At 38.3% G+C, this 24,169-nt stretch overlaps 1 protein-coding gene and 1 long non-coding RNA gene across 12 annotated transcripts in view; one reads left to right on the top strand and one right to left on the bottom strand.

The window, feature by feature from the left end:
* Positions 1-13,935, top strand: part of LOC122974236 (butyrophilin-like protein 8) — a 93,595-nt gene extending 79,660 nt beyond the window's left edge. For 3 of the 11 annotated variants that reach the window (XR_006400256.1, XR_006400257.1, XR_006400258.1), the window contains 3 exons: positions 103-398; positions 6,760-6,801; positions 6,995-7,296. Coding sequence is in view for 8 of the 11 variants with exons in the window: in XM_044342224.1 (XP_044198159.1) it covers positions 13,674-13,864 (191 nt within the window). In the remaining 3 variants the exon portion in view is untranslated. Of the gene's footprint in view, positions 1-102; positions 399-6,759; positions 6,802-6,994; positions 7,297-13,673 lie in introns of those variants that run through there. The other 8 variants (XM_044342229.1, XM_044342228.1, XM_044342230.1 and 5 more) reach the window with 5 other exon arrangements.
* On the bottom strand, positions 314-7,333 carry LOC122974298. The gene is made up of 2 exons (XR_006400294.1): positions 7,290-7,333; positions 314-366 (listed from the first exon to the last, which is right to left on the bottom strand). It is a non-coding gene; the product is annotated as an uncharacterized LOC122974298 (long non-coding RNA).
* Positions 13,936-24,169: the final 10,234 nt, after the last annotated feature.

Here is a 24,169-nt window from a genome sequence, read left to right on the forward strand (position 1 = left end):
ACTTGAACAATGTGAAGTGTCACAAGTAGGAGAATTGAACGTTGGGGTAACAGAATTTGTGGAATACAAGTACAATTATTGTTATTTTTCTCTTCTTTACAGCAGCTGTTGATCAGCCCAAACCTCAGAAACCTGCTGTGAGACCACAACCAGAGAGTCGGGGAAGTCGGGGTACTCACAGCAGCTGTATTCTCTGTCTATGCTGGACTCTATTTTGCCTTCAGACTTTGTTCTACACCTAATGAGACAAAAAATGTCTCATCAGGGTTAGAATGAAGAAGATCAGACTTCTGTCTGTCACTGCATCTTTTTACCTTCTGGGTCCATGAAGCTGCTTTTTCCTGCACATCCAACCAGACCTCTGACCTTTTCACCTGAGAGAACCCAGCAGGATGAGAGTGTGAGAGAGGAGAACAACATCTGATTAGACCCATCAGGACTAACAAGGTCTGTCTGGAGGATCATCTTTATTTAAGAGGGTCATTAGAGTTTTGTTTATTGTTTAATATTAAGAAAATCCTCATCAGTTTCTGCTGACATTGCTGCTAGTCTTCTTGGAGTCTGTTACTGCACACAGACTCCAGGTTGGTCTCTACAAACAAATGCTGCTAGAGGTCTCCAGTGTGCACATACTAGAAGTCCAAAAGTTGCAGCTGCAAGTAACAGCAGAGCTGCAGCTGCTGCTTCCTGTTCTGGACCTCCTGGTGGCTGTTTTACACCTGCATGAAGACACAACACCTGTATTTTATATCTGATATCAGGAGGAGGATCCAACAAGCGTCATGACAGCAAAACTTCACACAAATCACCAAAACATTACAACAACAAAGGAAATGCTGCTTTGTTTATTTCTTTGCAAGAAAATAAAAACAGATAAATATTCTCCTCACATAGGACGTTGTCAGCAGCATCATAGTCACACAACAAACATGACGCTGTTTGTCCAGAAGGTGGCGCTATAAGATAACTTCTAAATATATGAGAGTCCATGGGTGCATCTCAAGTCTCTTAAATTGCATCCACGTCTCCCTCACTTGCGTCTTAGTCCCTCCCACCGTGGATGCAAGGAGAGACGCAAGGAAACCAAGCGAGTAGAGAGGAAACGAGGAAATTTGTCTTAAGAGACGTGAGACGTCCTCTCCTCTGAAACGTCATGTGAAGCGACGTCCGTTTCTGATGTCAGTCAGCTTTAACAGCTATGGAAACTTCTGATGGAGTTTGTGTCTGCACACATGTGTACTGTGCTAATACTAATAAAGGTGCACAGTTATCACCGCTAGAACAGCTGTTTCCTGTCTGCAGCCTGTTACCTGTTTAACAAACACCTAAATAAAAACCTGCATTCTGCATTTATACAGTGTCCTGCTCAGAGGCACAGGAACCATTTCTACTCGCGGAATGCGTTTATACCATTTATTGCATTTGTATCTGTATTTTTTGATAATCCTGATAGTGAATTCATTATTCAATTACCCAGAATGTGATCAGGGTGTCTGGAAAATATGTATTTGACTAAACGTTTCAGGGAAAATGGAAATGATGTAACTCATATCAAACCCGACGCTCAGATCTACTCAACTTGAGCTCAGTCACCAGTAAAGTTGTTTTCAGCGTTACAACACATACATGTAGAGAACAAAAGCAGAAGTTATGAATACAGAGTTATGAATACTTCCCCTTTTTATACAAAAAACATGGTCAGGGTGAAAAGTCATCCTGAACTCAACAATGTGTTTTTCTGTTGGCTGCTTCACCTTTACTGTTACCAGAATAAATCTTCAAAGACTAATGAAATCAAAATCTCTTTACATCTCTATGAAACGTGATGTTATTGGTACTATCAGAACATTGTGAGAAGGATGTAGGTTTTCATGTTAATCTTGGTCTGTTTTTATGTTGTTTGGATGTTTTTAACAGTTTTAATATAGTATTATTCTAACTGCTGCAGCCTGTTGCACCAGCTGTGTGTAAGTCCAAACTTAGTTATAATGTGAATTATTACTAAGTCGTGATTTATACATCACTAAAATAAAAGCTTCTACTACTATCAGCTTCTACTACTTACAACATAACTCTGAGTAACTAAATATTTACACATGTCTGTAGGATAGCTGACAATCATAACATGTCACAGAACTCACTGATGGTGAAACAGCAGTTTTTCTGCGACACAGCATCATTTTTTCATTAATTGCTGCCATTTTACAACACAGTAATCCAGTAGAGACCTAATTTATGGATATGATACATATCGATCCAGTTTACTACAATGTGCTACAATACCAAGTGGATAATGCCAGCTTTAACACAGCTGGTGCAACTCAGTGCAGAAATCTATGTTTTTATGGATATAGTGTTAGACATTATCACTGATATTGGTCAGTGAAATTTCAGCACGTCTTACGTTGTAGGAAGGAGCACTTATCCAGACAGCTGCTACTGGCTGCCATTCAGATCCATATCCTTCAATCTGTAACGTTGTCTGAGTCCAGCAGATATCACAGTGTAAGAGTGAAATTGTGTTTTATGGGCAAAAGTTGTGTAAATGTAAGGTTAATCATGGGTTTACTGTACTCTTATTGAATATTGCCTGTCATGTCTGCATATGTTTAGTGATGCAGTGTTTGGATGATATTCTAGTGTCAGCCACTTGGGCGCTCTTCAGACAGCGGGTGGTTTTTGAGGAGTTGAGAATTAGTAGAGAAAGAGAAGAGACAGATGTTTAAATCAAACACTTCAGCAGTAGAGTTTTTACCTGCTGAGAAATGCATCTCCTATCTGAGGCTGCACTCAGCCTTAAATTCACAGTATCATTACTTAACATTAACAGAACATACAGTCTTTCTAGGGGAAAGCCCACATTATACACAGTGTTCTGTACTGTACAGACTTAGAGATTTCTTGACAGTAATGAGTGGAAACACACGGCTCTTACTGTGTGTAAACTCTGTTTCCTTCTCTGAGAGTTTTTGTCTGCTCTGATCTTGGTAACAGACACATAAACCTCCAAATGTTCACTGCTAGAAACACATAATCACAAAAGGAAAACAGATTTTAGCCACTTAACAAGTAAACAAGTCAGAGTAAGACTGGCTGGACCTATAAAGCACAAAGGTAACACAGACAATCTGTCAAACACTGGACGTGAGCTGCTCTATACTGAGACCACTGGGACTGATAGCTGATGAGAAACAGTTAGGAAGGCAGGTGAGCGAGTCAGGAGAAGGTTTACTCACTGGAGGCATCTGGTGGACAGGTGAATGAATGAAAGAGAGGATGAGGACGCAGGATGCACCATGAACGGCAAAACCAGCTCTGCAGAATACTGAACCACACACTTTCTCTCTGGAGACCCAGCAGTGAAATGGCTAGAACATATTTTGGTTTGTGAATTTCATGAAACAGACTGTATATATATTCTATTCAGATACTGTTACTGTTTGGCTCAACAGTGTGAATTTAATACTTAAACTGAAATGAGAATAGATGCATTACTCAGCAGCAACAATCAGTTCTGCAGAATAATGATGAACCTCTAAACACTCAGTAACGACATTTCAAATCAAAGATTGATAGGAATCAAATAGTTTTATCAGCACTTAGTTTATTTGATCGACTTTGACAGAATGAATTTGACACCCCACATTCAAAGAAAAAACTTAAGTTTAGTAAAACAACCTGAAATTATGCTTAAAAACACATGGACAAAGAACACTGAAGAGTTCGACCTAATAAATATTGAGAGATTAATCAAGGAAACCTTGTGAATTTCAGACCAGTCGTATCAAGAAAATGCTGCTAGCAGCTATTAATGAGACTAATAAAACATTGATGACTGTAACATTCAAAAACTGTAGACTTCAGAACACACACACACACACACACACACACACACATGCACACACACACACACACACACACACACACACATGCACAGAGCGGACAGCATGGTATTAGTAATGTCCTTTTGCAGTCTGAAACCTCATCTAACCAGTTCCTCCTGAATTTTCATCCTACTGACTAAGCTTTTTTTTGCGGAGGCTTTTTGTTATTTGCTGAGGCGGAGATTCATATAAAAGCTGTCAAGCTGTCTTTCCGTGTGTGATTTTAGAACTGATGTCGCCTCGTTGATACCACATACTGATCTGAACTGCTTCTTTATGACGGAAGACCTGACTGGTAATGTATATGATAGATCTTACAGACAGTTGGTATTCAGATAGTTCATTATCTAATCCTGTTATAGAGAAACCAACAGAGTAAACATGCCTCAATCATTTTATTAGAGATCAACTCTGAAAGGAGTCATTCTGCATAATGAACAGTGTTTACATTTGACACTTAACTACAGTTTTAACATCTGACTGTTGGAGTTTGTTGAGTATTTTCACATTGTGGTTCTGATGGTGGTTTATTTGTTTTACTAAAGTATTTATTAAAATAGTTGAATATTGAACGTGCGGATGAATGTTCTTACAAATTTAATTTAGGTTTTTAAAGTTTTAAATATAAGATTTTTTTTTTTTGGCAAAGTTAAGAAGTGGTTTGTGTCTCTGCTGTGTGACCATCAGTCTTCTCAGTTAGTAGCAGTATTTGTCCTCATATATGTTCACATCCACTAATCTAAATGATCTGGATCCAAACCTGCTTCCATCAGTTCACTGTTGAACTCAAGCAGTATGACGCCTCCACCACTGATGTGAAGAACTAAAAATATAACAAGATTTTCAATATTTTAAATAAGTAAATATTATTAAAAGTACTTATTAAAAGTATTTACAATGAAGAGACTTTGGACTCCTCTGGCTTGTACCAAGTTTTTTTTTCTGACACTGTTTTTGTATGACAATTGTTGAACCTCTTTGTTGTAAATAAAGAAAGTTTGAGGATAAAATAAAAGTGTCCTCATAGTGTATCAGGGTGGATAACTGTCTTATAAAGTCAGTATTTTCTGGTTGACTGTTTCATTTATGAGACTTACAGTCTATTACATTAACAATAATGGTGGATAATTAGTGTGATAGTTCCTGCTCTTAGTTTGGACTCAAACTTCATGTTGTGTGTGATGTGAATATTTGTGTAGATGTTGTTAGTTTCACTTCAGCTGCTTAACAACATTGGTCGAAGACTAAAAGTTGTTCCTGTTGTTACACTTCGTGACCAGCAGAGCTCTCTCTTTCCTTTATAAAAATGTCTTTACATGTAAAAATGAAAGTTTGTTTTTAGGTTTATATGTGTCCTCTGCCTACTACATGAGACTAACTGCTATTATTTCACTTTGATTTGTTGAAGCAAACATAAACTCTTTCATCCATGAGCTGCTGATCCATTTCCAGACTCACTGTGTAAAGATTTTGGATGAAACTCTCCATGTTCTGCTGTTTTACTGAAGTCCCTGTCCTAATCAGTCTAATCAGTGATGCAACTCATTGATCAATATCAGAATCATGTATCCATGGTGACAGATGTTTCGTGGAGAGATGTGTTCCCTATTATTAGCTATTATTTCACAGAAACACTCTTGAAGGACAAATGACTCAAATATTTCCTCTTTCTTCCTCAGCTGGAAAGTTTGTGACATTTTTGCCATCTTGTGACAAAAATACATGACTGAAATGAGAATTGAGGGTTGATAAATGACTATACTTGAGAAACTGAAGATTTTTAAGTATTAAATATTTTCAGAGAAAAACTATAGATTGCTGTAATTGACAACTGAAATGACTAATGTTTCTGTGGTTTTAGTCCACATTGTTTCTGACATATTGGTTATAATGTGCATATTTGTATAGATTTGTTTGACTTCATGTGTAGCTGCTGTGAAAATGTGAATTTCTGGTGCCATCTTGTGACAGAAATATATGACTGAAACAGAAGCTTTTTAATGTTAATTGTATTCAGAAATAAACTCCAGATTTCTGTAATTGACATTTGAAACAACTAATGTTTGTGTGGTTTTAGTCCACATTGTTTCTGACATGAGAATCGAGGTTTGATGCTGTAGATTTTCCTTCTCACACCTGTGATGACTGAACTTTGACCTCATGTGTTCATGACTCCTCTCCTCTGTCTCCTCTCACAGGGAGAAAATGATCTGCAGGATCCTTCTGCTCATCAGCCTGACCTCCTGTGTCTGTGGTTAGTTTACAACTTTACTTTAATATCTATAAATATAAATAACAAAATACATTTTCAGTCTCACTAACAGATTTTATGACCTTCATCTCTAAATCTGTGAGTGATAACATTGGCAGAACTTATTAAAGGAGATAAAAACACCTCATTGCAATTGGGGAAGTGGTTTATATTCAGTTATTGCTATTTTTTTTATTCATTATTGTATAATGCATCACCTTTTCTATACTGCAGCATCTTTGAACTCTTTAGTTTTTCAGCCTCAGTTTGTCTGGTCCTCACTTTCCCTCTCTGTCTCCTCAACAGGAACATTTGTAGTGAAAGTGACACAGACCTCCTATCAGGCAGAGGAGAACCACAACATCACACTGGAATGGATGTTTACAACCAAACCTGACAGTTCCTCCACCTCACTTTACATCTTCTGTCAACTGTTAACTGATGTTAAACCCTTGATTCTGTATCATGTACATGAGGGTGTTGAGTCTCCAGAGTCTCAGGATGAACAGTTTGCAGGACGAGTTCAGTGTGACAAAGACGCCCTCAGAGAAGGACGAATCAGACTTCATTTGTCCAGACTCAGGACTGATGACTCGGGTCTGTACCTGTGTGAAGTGAAAACAGATTATGGTGAAAGCTCTGGCAGATGTCGACTCAATGTCACTGGTAAGATGATTCAGGAGAACTCAGAAAGCCTTTTTAATTCATGTTATCAGTGATGTACAGACTGTGGATACAAACATCACCAGGTTGAGACCCAAATAGCCCAGATTTTCATAAGAGAGAGAGTTAAATGTTGGAATAACAGAATTTGTAAAACACAAGTACAATTATTATTATTTTCTGTGCTTTACTGCAGCTGTTGTTCAGCCCAAACCTCAGAAACCTGCTGTGAGACCACAACCAGAGAGTTGGAGAAGGATCGGCCTCTACGTTGGACTGACAGCAGCAGCAGTACTTGTTGTCTGTGCTGGACTCTGCTTTGCCTTCAGATTTTGTATTAAATTTTAGATTTTTATTAAATCTCCTGATAAGACAGAAAACATCTATGCAGCAGTATAGAAGTTGTGTTACTCAGAGATCAGACTTCTGTCTGTCACTGCATCTTTTTACCTGAAGCTGCTTTTTCCTGCACATCCAACCAGACTTCTGACCTTTTCACCTGAGAGAACCCAGCAGGATGAGAGTGTGAGAGAGAACAACATCTGCATGATGAAGTTCTGCCTGATCTGAGGAAGACTGTTTCCAGACAACACAGCCGTCTGACAGTCGTCCCTCATGAGGACTGTCCCTGCAGCTTATTGTGATGATGAGGAGTTCCAAGCTCTTGTTAGAAATAATATTTCTTATCTATTTAGGTTGTAAGGTTTGCAAAATGTAATTTAACAATGAATTGTCTTTCCTCATGTACAGTTGATAATGTGTATATATTGTAAATAAATCCCAGGTTATATGAGAGAAGTTGTTATGACTCTTCTATCTTTTGTGTTTGTCAGGGAGAAACAGCTCTGCCAGTAAAAAAGTTCACTAATTAACATGGTTTGTTTAAAATCTGAACTGTAAAAACATGTTGTATTTTTAGAGGCTTATGTGTCTATTTATTTCTTTTGTACTAAGCTAAGCCAGCCATGTACTTGATATAACTTCATATTTACAGCACACACAGAGTATTGATCTATTCATCTAACTCTAGACAAGAAAGAGAATATGTGTATTTTTGAAAATGTCAAACTATTCCTTTAAATATTAAGAACTGTTTGTTCTGGGATGTCAGTGTCACTAACTTTTCTGTAAATTGTTTGAAGTTGCCAGTTTATCAAATAAATACACAAAGTATTTACAAATTGCTTGAATCAGAATCTCTTTTGCCACTGAAATAAACAACCTGATTCTATTAAAAGCACTGTCTCACTTATGAAACTATGCAACACTAAAAAAATGTATTTACTAAATACACTGCAGAATACACAATATATAGCAATCCATGTTTCTGAGGAAGACAATCCAGACCCTACTGGCTGTGTCACAGTGAATTCATCTCTTAAGTTATTCTTGAACTGCCTCTGTTTAAATCCTGTCTCTGTGGCTCTCAGTCAACCACACAGAAAGCTAAAAGCTAAATTATAACAATTAAATTGAGATAATTACACCAACAGTTAATAACGATTTATCAAAAACTAGCATGTTCTCATCTAAAGTCTGAATTATATCAACATCCCTCATTTTCTTATTTGTCATTTTATCTCAGTTAGTAGCAGCAGTTTCCCTTCATAACTATCTAATAAATTCAGTATTTTCTGTGTGGAGGAGTCATGTGACTTCTCTGTCGCCTGTCAAAGGAAGAAGATGATCTGCTGGAACAACAAGAAATATCAAATCTTTTCACTTCTCGTTTTTGGAAAATGAACTGAGGATGTAAACTAACCACAGACACAGCAGGTCAGGCTGATGAGAAGAAGGATCCTGCTGAGTTCTAATAGTTGCTGGTCTAACGTTTTTTGTCTGTTCAGCATCGACTCTCAAGTTCAGAGTTTCTAAACTTCATCATATGCAATAATGAAACAGCATCACCATTAACATTAACCAAACTAATTTTTAATACTTGTTTACTGTGATGCACATTTCTCAAACAAGTTACAAGTTTCTGCACTGAAACAAATACATTCATTTAAAGTTCAAACTTTCAATCGAGTTTTTACCTGCTGAGAAATGCATGTCCTATCTGAGGCTGTGCTCAGCCTTAAATTCACAGTATCATTACTTAACATTAGCAGAACAAACAGTCTTTCTAGGGGAAAGACCACATTATACACAGTGTTCTGTACTGTACAGACTTGACAGTAATGAGTGGAAACACACGGCTCTTACTGTGTGTAAACTCTGTTTCCTTCTCTGAGAGTTTTTGTCTGCTCTGGTTTTGGTAACAGACACATAAACCTCCAAATGTTCACAGCTAGAAACACATAATCACAAGAAGAAAACAGATTTCAGCCAGTTAACAAACAAGCAAGTCAGAGTAAGACTGGCTGGACCTCTAACGCACAAAGGTAACAGACAATCTGTCAAACACTAGACGTGAGCTGCTCTATACTGGAACTACTGGGACTGATAGCTGATGAGAAACAGTTAGGAAGACAGGTGAACAAGTCGGGAGGAGGTTTACCACCATGAAAGGCAAAACCAGCTCTGCAGGATACTGAACCACACACTTTCTCTCTGGAGACCCAGCAGTGAAATGGCAAGAACATATTTTGATTTGTGAATTTCATGAAACAGACTGTATATATATTCTATTCAGATACTGTTACTGTTTGGCTCAACAGTGTGAATTTAATACTTAAACTGAAATGAGAATAGATGCATTACTCAGCAGCAACAATCAGTTCTGCAGAATAACGATGAACCTCTAAACACTCAGTAACGACATTTCAAATCAAAGTTTGTTAGGAATCAAACATTCAAAGAAAAAACCTAAGTTTAGTAAAACAACTTGAAATTATGCTTAAAAACACATGGACAAAGAACACTGAAGAGTTCGACCTAGTAAATATTGAGAGATTAATCAAGGAAACCTTGTGAATTTCAGACCAGTCGTATCAAGAAAATGCTGCTAGCAGCTATTAATGAGACTAATAAAACATTGATGACTGTAACATTCAAAAAAACTGTAGGCTTCAGAACACACACACACACACACACACACACACAAACACACAAACACACATGCACAGAGCGGACAGCATGGTATTAGTAATGTCCTTTTACAGTCTGAAACCTCATCTAACCAGTTCCTCCTCCTGAATTTTCGTCCTGCTGACTAAGCTTTTGGTTTTGCTGAGGTGGAGATTCATATAAAAGTCAAGCTGTCTTTCTGTGTCTAATTTTAGAACTGATGTCGCCTTGTTGAGACCACATACTGATCTGAACTGCTTCTTTATGACGGAAGACCCCACTGGTAATGTATATGATAGATCTTACAGACAGTTGGTATTCAGATAGTTCATTATCTAATCCTGTTATAGAGAAACCAACAGAGTAAACATGCCTCGATCATTTTATTAGAGATCAACTCTGAAACGAGTCATTCTGCATAATGAACAGTGTTTACATTTGACACTTAACTACAGTTTTAACATCTGACTTTTGGAGTTTGTTGAGTATTTTCACATTGTGGTTCTGATGGTGGTTTATTTGTTTTACTAAAGTATTTATTAAAATAGTTGAATATTGAACGTGGGGATGAATGTTCTTACAAATTTACCTCAGTATTTGTAATATAAAGGTTTTTAAAGTTTTAAATAGGAGATTTTTTTTTTTTTGGCAAAGTTAAGAAGTGGTTTGTGTCTCTGCTGTGTTACCATCAGTCTTCTCAGTTAGTAGCAGTATTTGTCCTCATATATGTTCACATCCACTAATCTAAATGATCTGGATCCAAACCTGCTTCCATCAGTTCACTGTTGAACTCAAGCAGTATGACGCCTCCATCACTGATGTGAAGAACTAAAAACATAACAAGATGTTCAATATTTTAAATAAGTAAATATTATTAAAAGTAATTATTAAAAGTACTCATAGTGAAGAGACTTTGGACTCCTCTGTTTTTTTTACTGACACTGTTTTTGTATGACAATTGTTGAACCTCTTTGTTGTAAATAAAGAAAGTTTGAGGATAAAATAAAATTGTCCTCATAGTGTATCAGGGTGGATAACTGTCTTATAAAGTCAGTATTTTCTGGTTGACTGTTTCATTTATGAGACTTACAGCCTATTACAGTAACAATGATGGAGGATAATTAGTGTGATTGTTCCTGCTCTTAGTTTGGACTCAAACTTCATGTTGTGTGTGATGTGAATATTTGTGTAAATGTTGTTAGTTTCACTTCAGCTGCTTAACAACATTGAAGTTGTTCCTGTTATGCTTTATGACCAGCAGAGGTCTCTCTTTCCATTACAAAACTGTCTTTATGTGTATAAATTAAAGTTTGTCTTTAGGTTTATATGTGTCCTCTGCCTACTACATGAGACTAACTGCTATTATTTCACTTTGATTTGTTGAAGCAAACATAAACTCTTTCATCCATGAGCTGCTGATCCATTTCAGACTCACTGTGTAAAGATTTTGGATGAAATTCTCCATGTTCTGCTGATTTACTGAAGTCCCTGTCCTGTCAATCAATCAATCGATCAATTTTTATTTATATAGCGCCAAATCACAACAAAAGTCATCTCAGGGCACTTTTCACATAGAGCAGGTCCAGACCGTACTCTTTAATTTACAGAGACCCAACAATTCCCCCATGAGCAGCACTTGGCGACAGCGGTAAGGAAAAACTCCCCTTTAATGGGTAGAAACCTCAAGCAGACCCTGGCTCTTGGTGGGCCGCCATCTGCTTTGACTGGTTGGGTTGAGAGAGTGAAAGAAAGAGGGAAGGGGGGGGGGGGGGACAGAATAACAACAATCATAACAATAACAATAACAGCAGCAGCCAGGGAAGGATACCAACAGGACTGTGAAGGACCGCAAAGGCTCGGCCCGGAACCCAGGGTTTCCTGCGAGATGAGAAAAAAACTCCGGGGAAGAAGCAAAGTTAGTGACATGCATTGATGTTACATGAATGCATACAGATGGAGAGGAGGAGGAGGAGAGAGGAGCTCAGTGCATCATGGGAAGTCCCCCAGCAGTCTAGGCCAATAGCAGCATAGCTAAGGGCTGGTCCAAGGCGAGCCTGGTCGGCCCTAACTATAAGCTTTATCAAAAAGGAAAGTTTTAAGCCTACTCTTAAACATAGAGAGGGTGTCTGCACCCCGGACCGAATCTGGAAGATGGTTCCACAGGAGAGGAGCCTGATAGTTGAAGGCTCTGCCTCCCGTTCTACTTTTAAAGACTGTCAGCATAATCAGTGATGCAACTCATTGATCAATGCATCTGTCAGAATCCTGTATCCATGGTGACAGATGTTTCCTGCTTATGGTGGAGAGCAGGTATTATTACCTTTTATTTCAAACAGCTGGAAAGTTTGTGACATTTGTGCCATCTTGTGACAAAAATACATGACTGCACCTGAGAAACTGAAGATTTTTTAAATGTTAATTGTATTCAGAGAAAAACTCCAGATTTCTGTAATTTATAAGAGAAGGGAGAGGATGATCTGCACGATCCTTCTGCTCATCAGCCTGACCTCTGCACTTGATGGTAACTTGTGCAATTGGCTTTGAGTTGGCCTCCAGAGTTGTTTTCCACAGTCCCATTGAGTTCTTGATGAAGGCTCTTAGTGTCCTGTTGATGTTGTACATTTCCAAGCATTCCAGTATCTGTGTGTGGCACTGAGTTGTAGGCTTTCTTGTAGTCAATCCAAGCAGTGCACAGGTTGGTCTGTGCGATCTTGCAGTCTTGGGTGACTGCTCTATCAACCAGTAGCTGGTGCTTGGCTCACCTGGTATTACTACCACTTCCTTTCTAGGCCCTGCTCATATATTGGGCCATGTACCTATTCATCTTTTTTCCAGATTGCTGTAATTTACAATAGAAATGACGAATGTTTGTGTGGTTTTAGTCCACCTTGTTTCTGACATGAGAATCGAGGTTTGATGCTGTAGATTTTCCTTCTCACACCTGTGATGACTGAACTTTGACCTCATGTGTTGATGACTCCTCTCCTCTGTCTCCTCTCACAGGGAGAGGATGATCTGCAGGATCCTTCTGCTCATCAGCCTGACCTCCTGTGTCTGTGGTTAGTTTACATCCTCAGTTCATCATCCAAAAAGAGAAAAGTCAAAAGATTTTTGACTTTTGTTGAAAAATATATCAGTGAAAACATCAACAGAACTATTAAAGCGAGTAGAAACTCTTCATTGTATTTATTATTGGTATCAATCATGACCTTTTTACTGGTGTATTTTAAACACTTTCCCTCTCTGTCTCCTCAACAGGAACATTTGTAGTGAAAGTGACACAGACCTCCTATCAGGCAGAGGAGAACGACAACATCACACTGGAATGGATGTTTACAACCAAATCTGACAGTTCCTCCACCTCACTTTACATCTTATGTCAACTGTTAACTTATGTTAAAGCCTTGATCCTGTATCGTGTACATGAGGGTGTTGAGTCTCCAGAGTCTCAGGATGGACAGTTTGCAGGACGAGTTCAGTGTGACAAAGACGCCCTCAGAGAAGGACGAATCAGACTTCATGTGTCCAGACTCAGGACTGATGACTCGGGTCTGTACCTGTGTGAAGTACTCACAGATTATGGTGAAAGCTCTGACAGATGTCAACTCAATGTCACTGGTAAGATGATTAAAGCCTTTTTTACTGGAGTGCTAAACTTTATGAGTGTGGTTGCACTCAGCAGTGACTGTATCGTTAAAAATATGCTGTATGAGAACACAAACATCAGCAGGTTCAAACCCAAACAGTCCAGATTTTAATTTTGGACATGAACAACTGTGAAATGTCACAAGTAGGAGAGTTCAATGTTGGGATATCGGAATTTGTGGAATACAAGTACAATTATTATTATTTTCTGTGCTTTACAGCAGCTGTTGATCAGCCCAAACCTCAGAAACCTACTGTGAGACCACAACCAGAGAGTCGGGGAAGGATCGGCCTCTACGTTGGACTGACAGCAGCAGCAGTACTCGCTGTCTGTGTTGGACTCTGCTTTGCCTTCAGACGTTGTTTCACTAAATCTCCTAATAAGACAGAAATCATCTATCCAGCTGTATAGAAGTTGTGTTTCTCAGAGATCAGACTTCTGTCTGTCACTGCATCTTTTTACTTTTCTGGGTTCATGAAGCTGCTTTTTCCTGCACATCCAACCAGACCTCTGACCTTTTCACCTGAGAGAACCCAGCAGGATGAGAGTGTGAGAGAGGAGAACAACATCTGAGAAGATGCATTTCTTGTTTGATGAGCTGAGTCATAAAACCAAGAGACACAAACTCCAACACTCAGTTAAAACAAATCTTAGAAGAAAACTTGGAGAACCTGTTTGTGATCTGAACTGCATATGTGTATGTGCTTAAATATGTTTGGACAATAATAACTAATGTCACTGTAAATAATGTTCATCTTCTCATATACACCACGTTTGATGTCAAACAGTAGCATAAATAACAGTTTCAGGAAAACAACTTTTAAAATCACCTTCACTTTGGTGCAAAGACAAAACATCTAAACAGTCACCTTCTGAGCAGTGTGGCTGCCTCCATTTCTTGTGATGTGACTTCGTTAAAAGCTACATTCAGCAGCTTTATCTGAGCGAGGACCTCGCCTGTCTGATAGTCAAAGATTCCCCTGTTTGTGGCTTATTGAGAGCTTTGAGAGACCACTGAGCTTCATGCTGCCAGCTGATCATCCACTTTAAAGCACTGCACTGAACAATTAGCCTCTGTATACATGGACATCTTCAACCACTCACTTTAACTCTGCAGGGTCCCTGCCTGCTTCAAATCCACCATCATAGTCCCTGTCCCCAAGAAGAGGACTACAGAACTCAACAACTAGAGGCCCGTCACTCTGACCCCTGTGGCCATGAAGGTTTTTGCAAGACTCGTCCTGTCCCACCTAAAATCAATCACTGACTCCTGATGGACCTCATGCAGTTTACATACCGGAGTAACAGGTCAACACAGTCAGTCATCCTCAGTCAGTCAGTGTTCTCCTGCTCTCCCACAGGCAGCGTTGATCCAGTTCTACACTGCCATTGTCAAGTCCATTCTCACATCATCCATCACTGTTTGGTACAGTGCAGCAACCAAACAGGACATTCAGAGGCTGCAGCTCATCATTCGCTCAGTCGAGAAGATCATTAGCTGTAAACTCCCCCCATTGATCAGCTGCACTCCTCCAGGACCAGGCAGCATGCAAGCAAGATCATCTCTGACCCACCACACCCTGGACACAGATTCTTTGAACTTCTTCTCTCAGAAAAAAGACTGAGATCCATAAAATCCTCCACCTGCAGACACAGAAGCTCTTGTTCTACTAAATATCTGAACTGTGCTGTTATCAAACTGGACTTTACATTTCACGTCTCTCATTTAATCCCTGCACTTGTTACTTTCATATATTTATTCACATTGGACATTACATTGTACATGACATTCAGCCTCCACTGTTACATAATTTATTTATTTATTGCACACATCACATTAATTTTTTGCACTTTATTTCATTTCTTTGTCCTTAGTAGAGTCCATATTTCCTTTGTTCAGTCAATATTTAATTTCAAGTTTTATATCCCATTTCAAAAGTATTATTATTCCATTCTGTAAATAGCTTTGACATTTTTCACTTTATTCTAGTGCAATTTTTTTATTTCATTATTATTACCTTACTCTGGATATATTTTTATTCCTCTATGTTGTATTTGTATACTTGCATATTTGTCTAATAAACAGATTCTGATTCAGTTCTGTCTGATCTGAGGAAGACTGTTTCCAGACAACACAGCCGTCTGACAGTCGTCCCTCATGAGGACTGTCCCTGCAGCTTATTGAGCTAATGAGGAGTTCCAAGCTCTTGTCAGAAATAATATTTCTCATCTATTTAGGCTGTAAGGTTTCCAAAATCTAATTTAACAATGAATTGTCTTTCCTCATGTACAGTTTATAATGACTTTTAAACCAGCAATGACAGTGCAATTGTCCATCTAAAAAAAAAGAAAAGAAAAAGACTTGGAAGGAGTCGCCAAGGTCACATTTCCCTTTTAATTGTAGACATACATTTTGTTAACCTGTTAACCTGTTTAAAAAAATACAAATTATTAAGAAAAAGAGGGGTTTAGACAAACAACAAAACATCTGCTACACATCTGTAAAACACAAAATTAGTAGTAAAAACAGGAAAATACATTTTGATTTTGTAGAAAATAATAGAATCACATTTTATGTGTAATTAGAAAGTGCTTCGCTTTGCAGAAGAATAAAAACAATTTGAGAGGCAGAAACGACAAAAAATACACACAAAAGAAAGTAGTTTGATCATTTCAACAAATTATTGCACAAATAATATTTTACATCACATCAACGTCAGATTAAAACAGCAGTAAATTATTCAAAATTTGAACATTAACAGTTGAACGTGTTGGTTTTAACCTCCAGACTGCTGCTGGTTTAATTTTACACGGGTTTAGTATCACAGAAAACATTTTCTTAAAGTTGGTTTTGCTCTGAAGTGATGCAGTTTAATGAGTGTTTAGAAAGTCGTTGCTTGTTAAAGTCAAGTTTCACTCTTTAGGTCTCGACCACAGACTGTCTGTTTTCTTCATATTAAACAATAAATAAAGCTCTAATGACCCTCTTAGATGAAGATGATCCTCCAGACAGACCTTGTTAGTCCTGATAAATCTAATCAGATGTTGTTCTCCTCTCTCACACTCTCATTCTGCTGGGTTCTCTCAGGTGAAAAGGTCAGAGGTCTGGTTGGATGTGCAGGAAAAAGCAGCTTCATGGACCCAGAAGATAAAAAGATGCAGTGACAGACAGAAGTCTGAAATCTGAGAAACACAACTTCTATACTGCTGGATAGATGTTTTCTGTCTTATTAGGAGATTTAGTGAAACAACGTCTGAAGGCAGAGTAGAGTCCAGCACAGACAACAAGTACTGCTGCTGCTGTCAGTCCAACGTAGAGGCCGATCCTTCCCCGACTCTCTGCTAGTGACTCAGTAGGTTTCTGAGTTTCGGGATGATCAACAGCTGCTGTGGACACAGAAATAATGAATATAATGTTTGTGTCCACATACAGCATATTTTATATTGTATTTGTAAATCTAAGCAAATACAGTCACTGCTGAGTGCAACCACTTTCATAAAGTTTAGCAGTCCAGTCTGTACATCACTGATAACTGATGCCTTAAAAAAAACTTTAATCATCTTACCAGTGACTTTGAGGCGACATCTGCTAGAGCTCCAACCATAATTTGTTCTCACTGCACACATGTACAGACCCGAGTCATCAGTCCTGAGTCTGGACACATGAAGTCTGATTCGTCCTTCTCTGAGGGCGTCTTTGTCACACTGAACTCGTCCTGCAAACTGTCCATCATGAGACTCTGAGACCTCAACACCCTCATGTACATGATACAGGATCAAGGATTTACCATCAATAAACAGTTCACAGAAGATGTTAAGTGAGGTGGAGGAACTGTCAGGTTTGGTTGTAAACATCCATTCCAGTGTGATGTTGTCGCTCTCCTCTGCCTGATAGGAGGTCTGTGTCACTTTCACTACAAATGTTCCTGTTGAGGAGACAGAGAGGGAAAGTGTTTAAAATACACCAGTAAAAAGGTCATGATTGATACCAATAATAAATACAATCTAAGCAATAACTGAATATAGAGCATCTTCCCAACTGTAATGAAGAGTTTCTACTCGCTTTAATAGTTCTGTCAATGTTTTCACTGATATATTTTACAAAAAAAGTCATCAAATCTTTTGACTTTTCTCTTTTTGGATGATGAACTGAGGATGTAAACTAACCACAGACACAGGAGGTCAGGCTGATGAGCAGAAGGATCCTGCAGATCATCTTCTCCCTGTGAGAGGAGACAGAGGAGAGGAGTCATGAACACATGAGGTCAAAGTTCAATCATCACAGGTGTGAGAAGGAAAATCTACAGCATCAAACCTCGATTCTCATGTCAGAAACAATGTGGACTAAAACCACACAAACATTAGTCATTTCAATTGTCAATTAGTTTTATATCTGAATACATTTAACATTTAAAAATCTTCAGGTTCTCAAGTGCAGTCATGTATTTCTGTCACAAGATGGCGCCAAAAATCTATTTTCAACAGTGAAAGTTTGTCACAGCAGCTACACATTAAGTGAAACTAACAAATCTATACAAACCTGCACATTACACCTGATATGAAGTTTGATTCAAACTAATAGAAACAACTATGACACCTAATTATCCTCAATTATCATCAGATTTGTTTCCAGATTAATAAACTGAAAATCTGGATAAAACTCAGAAAACTCAAAGTTTTAAATGTGCTTCACCAAAGACTCCTCTCACCTCAAGCACAGATACTGCAGCAACTAAACAACAGGAGCAGCAGACTCAAGAACAGCTATTACCCTAATGAACATATGAAGTGCACTGACACTAATCTGTATATATCAATATATATTCTATTGTACATATTCATCCTAACCCATAATATTTATTATGTATTTGTCCTTGTGTATATATACAACCATTCATATACACTTATTTTGATCCACTTGCTTTTACATAATACAGTCGCGTATTCTGATGTTTGTAATCACACTTCTGGTGAGATGCCAAACTGCATTTCATTTTCTCAGGATGTTGTGCAATGATGGTAAAGTTGAATCTAATCTGAATCTAATCCAGCAGTCAAACAGTAAATACGGGCTCTTTCACACTCAGCACAAAAACGGTCTGTCTGTTGCAGCTGCTTCAGACATAGATCAACTGCTGTTTTTGACCATGGACCAGCCGTTATAACTGCAGTTGTCGATCAAGTCTTTTAATCTCCTGTTTAAACAGACATATACCAGCATCTCTACCATCCAGTGTGACATTTTCACATCAGAAAAGATGAACAACAGCATTAAAACAAGAGTCTTGCAGGTAAAACATGAGACTCATGTAGCTGTTATATCAGGTTAGTGTGGGGCTGCTGCTCTATCTCAAACATCCCAAGATATGAGTGGAAAGTATTGTTCTTGCAACTGCATTTATAACCTTAAAAGTAGCTGAACTATATCATGTGATAATACTTAAGTACACTTAACAAAAAACATTACTGGGACAACTACAAAAAATTGCAGATGAACAGTTAACATCCAGGAATTCACATTATAAACACAACCACTGACTATCCAAACATTGACCATATGCGGTCCAGACATAAACTAGGTTTTGACCTCATCTTGTTCACAATATTTCATCACCAAGAGCCTCAGCAGCTGCAGAACTCAGTACATGATGAGAAATGCTCAGCTGTCATTAATATGCTGGTAAAATATGTGTTGACAGATCTGTGAAACTCTTTTACAACACGACAAAGAACTTCAGCGTCAATGCAGGAAGTGAACACAGCAGCAGGTTTAGAACTGAAACTTCTCAGTCTGCATTTAAATAGGCAAAGTAGGAAGGAAGAGAGTTTGTGATCACATACTCAGAATTATACTCACTTTGATGCCAGTGTTTTTATCATAAAAACATAACAGAATAAATGGTCTTTGGCTGATAAGAACTTTTATGGATAAATTCAACTCAAGTATTCACATATTCCACATTTCAGCTTTTCCTCTCCTTGTTTGTAGCTTGTGAGGATATTTTGATGTGTTATTGTGCCTGGCCCTAAACACCTTAGAAAGACATTATCTAATGATATAGCTACTCTAGGTGGCATTATCCTGGCCTCAACCTCCACCGTAAGGAATCTGGGACTTATCTTTGATCAGGATAATCAGGATATGTCCTTTAACTCCTACATAAAACACATTTCAAGGACTGCCTTTTTCCACCTACGTAATATTGCAAAAATCAGGCACATCCTGTCTCAACAAGTTGCGGAAAAAATAGTCCATGCATTTGTTAGTTCTAGGCTGGATTGCAATTCCTTATTATCAGGCTGCCCTAACAAGTCTCTAAAGACTCTCCAGCTGGTCCAGAATGCAGCCGCACGTGTTCTGACAAGAACTAGGAAAAGAGATCATATTTCTCCCATTTTAGCTTCGCTGCATTGGCTTCCTGTAAAATCCAGAATAGAATTTTAAATCCTTCTCCTCGCCCACAGAGCCCTTAATGGTCAGGCACCATCATATCTTTAAGAGCTCATAGTACCCTATTACCCCACTAGAACACTGTGCTCCCAGAATGCAGGATCACTGGTGGTTCCTTCAGTCTAGTAGTAGAACGGGAGGCAGAGCCTTCAGCTATCAGGCTCCTCTCTTATGGAACCATCTTCCAGATTCAGTCCAGGGGGCAGACACCCTCTCTATGTTTAAGAGTAGGCTTAAAACTTTCCTTTTTGATAAAGCTTATAGTCAGGGCCTTGGACCAGGCCTTAGTTATGCTGCTATAAGCTTAGACTGACAGGGGACTTCCCATGATCCCTTGAGCTCCTCTCTCCTCCTCCCCATCTATACGCATTCATGTACCATCTTCCCTGGAGTTTTTTGTGCTTTCTCATCTCGCAGGAAACTCTGTGGGCCTTTGACGCAGGGATGGTGCCAGGATGATGGCGTGGTCCTGTTGGTGTCCTGCACCGGCTGTTACTGCTATTATTATTACTGTTAATATTATTGTTATTGTTACTGTTATTATTGTTGTTATTTTGCTTCTCTGTGTCTTCCCTCCCCTTTTCTTTCTCTCTCAACCCAACTGGTCGAGGCAGATGGCCGCCCACTTAAAGTCTGGTTCAGTCCTGTTAAAGAGGAGTTTTTCTTTGCTGCTGTTACCAAGTGCTTGCTCATGGGGGAATTATTGAGTCTTAAAAGGAGTACGCTCTAGACCTGCTCTATGTGAAAAGTGTCCTGAGATGACTTTTGTTGTGATTTGGCGCTATATAAATAAAATTGAATTTAACTGAATTGAAAAAAATAAGGACAAGATCTTTACATAAATATCTGCGAAAAATAACTGAATAAAAATGAGTGTAAAAGAATAAGTTCTTCTACTATTATAATAATCAATACATATCTCACCACACCGACCAAAAATACAAGATTTGTTTTGGTTGTTGTTTACTGGGCTCACTACTCGTGTAATTTAACGTGTCCTATCTACATTTTGCTCAAGCTTTTGATGTTTTTCCGTTTTCTGTCTGTGTGTTTTGATCGCTCCCTGACTTGGAATATGTCAACTGGTGGATTTTGGATTAACTAAAGTAAAGTAAACCTACTGCCTGTCTTCTGAGATTTACGGATTTTTGATTATTCAAAGTAAAATGCTTCCTACCTGCTCTGCTGTGAACCATTTTCTCCAGAGGACAGCGGCTGTCTCTTCCTCCATCCAACAGATGTTATGCCTTATTAAGCACCCCTGCCATGAAAAACACCCCTCGCCGCGGGAACGCGCATTTGAAGATCGTTGCCTTAAAACAAGAACCAAACGTACAAATAATACCCACAAGAACTTTTAACCATTTATAAAGTGAGTAAGTGTCAAAAGGGACGAAATGACTTTCAAGACTCAATTTACTACGAATAAAAACTTACACAAAAAGTCCAGATATAATTTGAATATATATGAATTTATATATGTTCATATATATTCCATACATGGATATAAAGTGAATAGAATTGGAGGTATATGTGTTTATATTTTGTGTATTTATTTTCTGTCTCTGTAGTTCCATATTTTATGAATTCTCTATATAGGGTATTTTTTTGCAGGCATTTTGTATCCCCTTTGTGATCCACAGCCTATCTGCATAATTTTGCTTTCTGATGTATTGTCTTTTTGGACAGTTTTTGTCATATACTGATCTACATATATTTTTAGAAATGTGTCATAGGCTTGAGCCACTAGTATACATGTGGCTCAGTATCTTCTTCATCATATAGGCTACTCTTATCCAGTTTTGTGTTAATGATTCATTTCTAAATGTGCTTATGGATTCCATCATCCTTGTTGGAAAGGCTGTTGATTGGTACGCCAGTGCCCCCTTGTGGTGGAAGTGCGCAACTGCGCCAGTGAGTACGTGAAAGGGTGCCGTTCATTGTAACTTCACTAAGCAACAGGCACACTGTCAGTACGCCAGGGAAGTGGACATTATACTGCCACCAAGTGGTGTGAGCTGTGTGCGTCTCTCACGAACTGTGAATAAAGGAAGTTATTATGGACTGAACGGGACATTTAGTGAGCCTCACTGATGCTGTTAGCTTCTGGCATATCTGCTAAACTAAGCTAGTATACATGTGGCTCAGTAATGTAAATACTAGCTGCTGCTACCTGTTGCTAGGCTGTTAGAGTTTGACATTGTTGGTATTCTGATAATTGAGTAAAGGAGGGGGAGTCCGTCTGTACTGTTACTTAAACAGTATACAGTATTATTTCTTTATGGTGTGAATGTGTAATTAGTTTAATAGCTTACCTGTTCATGTGTTGATCGGCTTATATGTGCCATAGCATATATTCATATATTGAATATATTAGGTTGTCTGATTCTTAATATGTTTGGCACTTTGTTTCTGTTATAGACCACATACACCCACACCTCCTTCAACTCTGCACCTGTAAGCCCAAATGGTTGCAATACTGTGCTGTTGTGTTACATGAGAAGCAGTAAAGAAGAGTTAACTGCATCTGAGCTTCCTGTGTGTTCTGACTGACATCCCAAGGGGAACTTCACTCTTACTCATCCAGCACCTATACAGTCCAAAATAACTAGCCACAGAATAATACTCATACCTGTATTTTAATTTACTGGCAACCTTATCTTTCCCATAATCACAGTCATAGATAACAAAAACTGGCAAATGTTCACTGATAGCATTAATTAATAGCCTGCTTACTGCTTACACTTATCAGCATCAATCATATAACTATACTCTCAAAAGTATTTGGCCAACAGAAACAGATTTTTTTTTTGTTTTTGTTTTTTTTTGCTTCGAATAGTTTGAAAAAGTGGGTGAGAAAGGATATAATGACTTATATTTCTTCCCAGACTTGTCATTTGTTTGTTTAACCAGTCATATTGCTGTCACATACTACCCTGGGTTTTGTTTGTGTTCATCTGCATTTATGATTTAATCAAGACAGAGAAGTATTTAATTTCATTATTCATTGTTTATTGATTTAAGTACTGAGTTTCTTGAGTTACAGATTAGCTTGGGTTGTAACCTACCATATCATGCTTTCCAACAGACAAAAGGGAGAGGCACTGAACCACTTCTTGATTTTAAGATCTTGCTGACATCACCAGTGATGTCATGGGTTAGGGCGGTAGCAGCAGCTGGCAGCAGCTCTCTACAACAGTAGAGTTGGCACATGTGTGCCTGGACAGTGGGGGATGATTTTTCAGCCATCCTCATCCAGCAAATCAGCAGGTGATTTCCTTTAATCTTGCGTGGTAGTATAGGCAAAATACATTACATTTCTTGTCAATTTGAATTGCACTGTGTACCCTTATGTTTGTCATGATAATGATTTGGTACTATACCATCTGACAAAAAAAGCTATTTTATTAGTATATATTTTTTCATTAAGCCTGCTATCTATTCTTTGAGATTCTCTCTGACTTATTGACCAATCTTGATGATTTGGAGTTTTTGCTGAAATTGTTTTCCTGAAGTGAATTTTATTTCGATGAAATGTGAAAGGCATTGGTCTTGAATTAAGTTTTGAAACCAGAGTCTTGCTAACTAGCTAAATCTGCACTGTTGCTAAAAAAATGTCTTGTTTCAGTGATAGTCAACATTTGTGAGAGCGGAGCTGGACTTGTGATTCTGATGCTGCGAATTACACAGTGAGTTTCATTTTACTTTGTTTTATGTCAACGTCTCCATACAACTTAATTTTATCTAGATAATGGGCGCTTGCTGTCTGCGTAGTAGTGTGCGTGTACTCGTAGATTTAGTACTATAGTGGCCTATATGAAAAATATCAGCAATATACAGCAATATGATCAAAATAAATAAATAAAAATATACTGTAATGTCAATCTGTTGCTCAATCTGTTTTGCATCTACTGCCATCATCAGGTTAAAATTTCAATTTGTCCAATACTTTGGTTTATGACCAGCAAGACTTCTAACATTCTTCTGCCATTATTTTTGCAAGCTAACATTCTAAACTAAGATGGTGACCATGGTAAACATTACACATCATGAAAGGAAGGATGTGTGTTGATATTGTTCAAAGGAAGAGCTGGCGAAGTTCTTGTTTTGTAGACGTTTATTAGACAATGGCCATCGGGTCCATTCCATATACAAAGATGGTCTGGGCAATGTACCACTGTCGATGCACAGCTTATATAGGGTTACACATCTGTATCTTATCATATGAATAACATGTTTTCCAGGGGCACTACCTCAGTTGGGAG

This window comes from Thunnus albacares, chromosome 22, assembly GCF_914725855.1.
Source record: "Thunnus albacares chromosome 22, fThuAlb1.1, whole genome shotgun sequence".
Lineage (NCBI taxonomy): Eukaryota > Metazoa > Chordata > Actinopteri > Scombriformes > Scombridae > Thunnus > Thunnus albacares.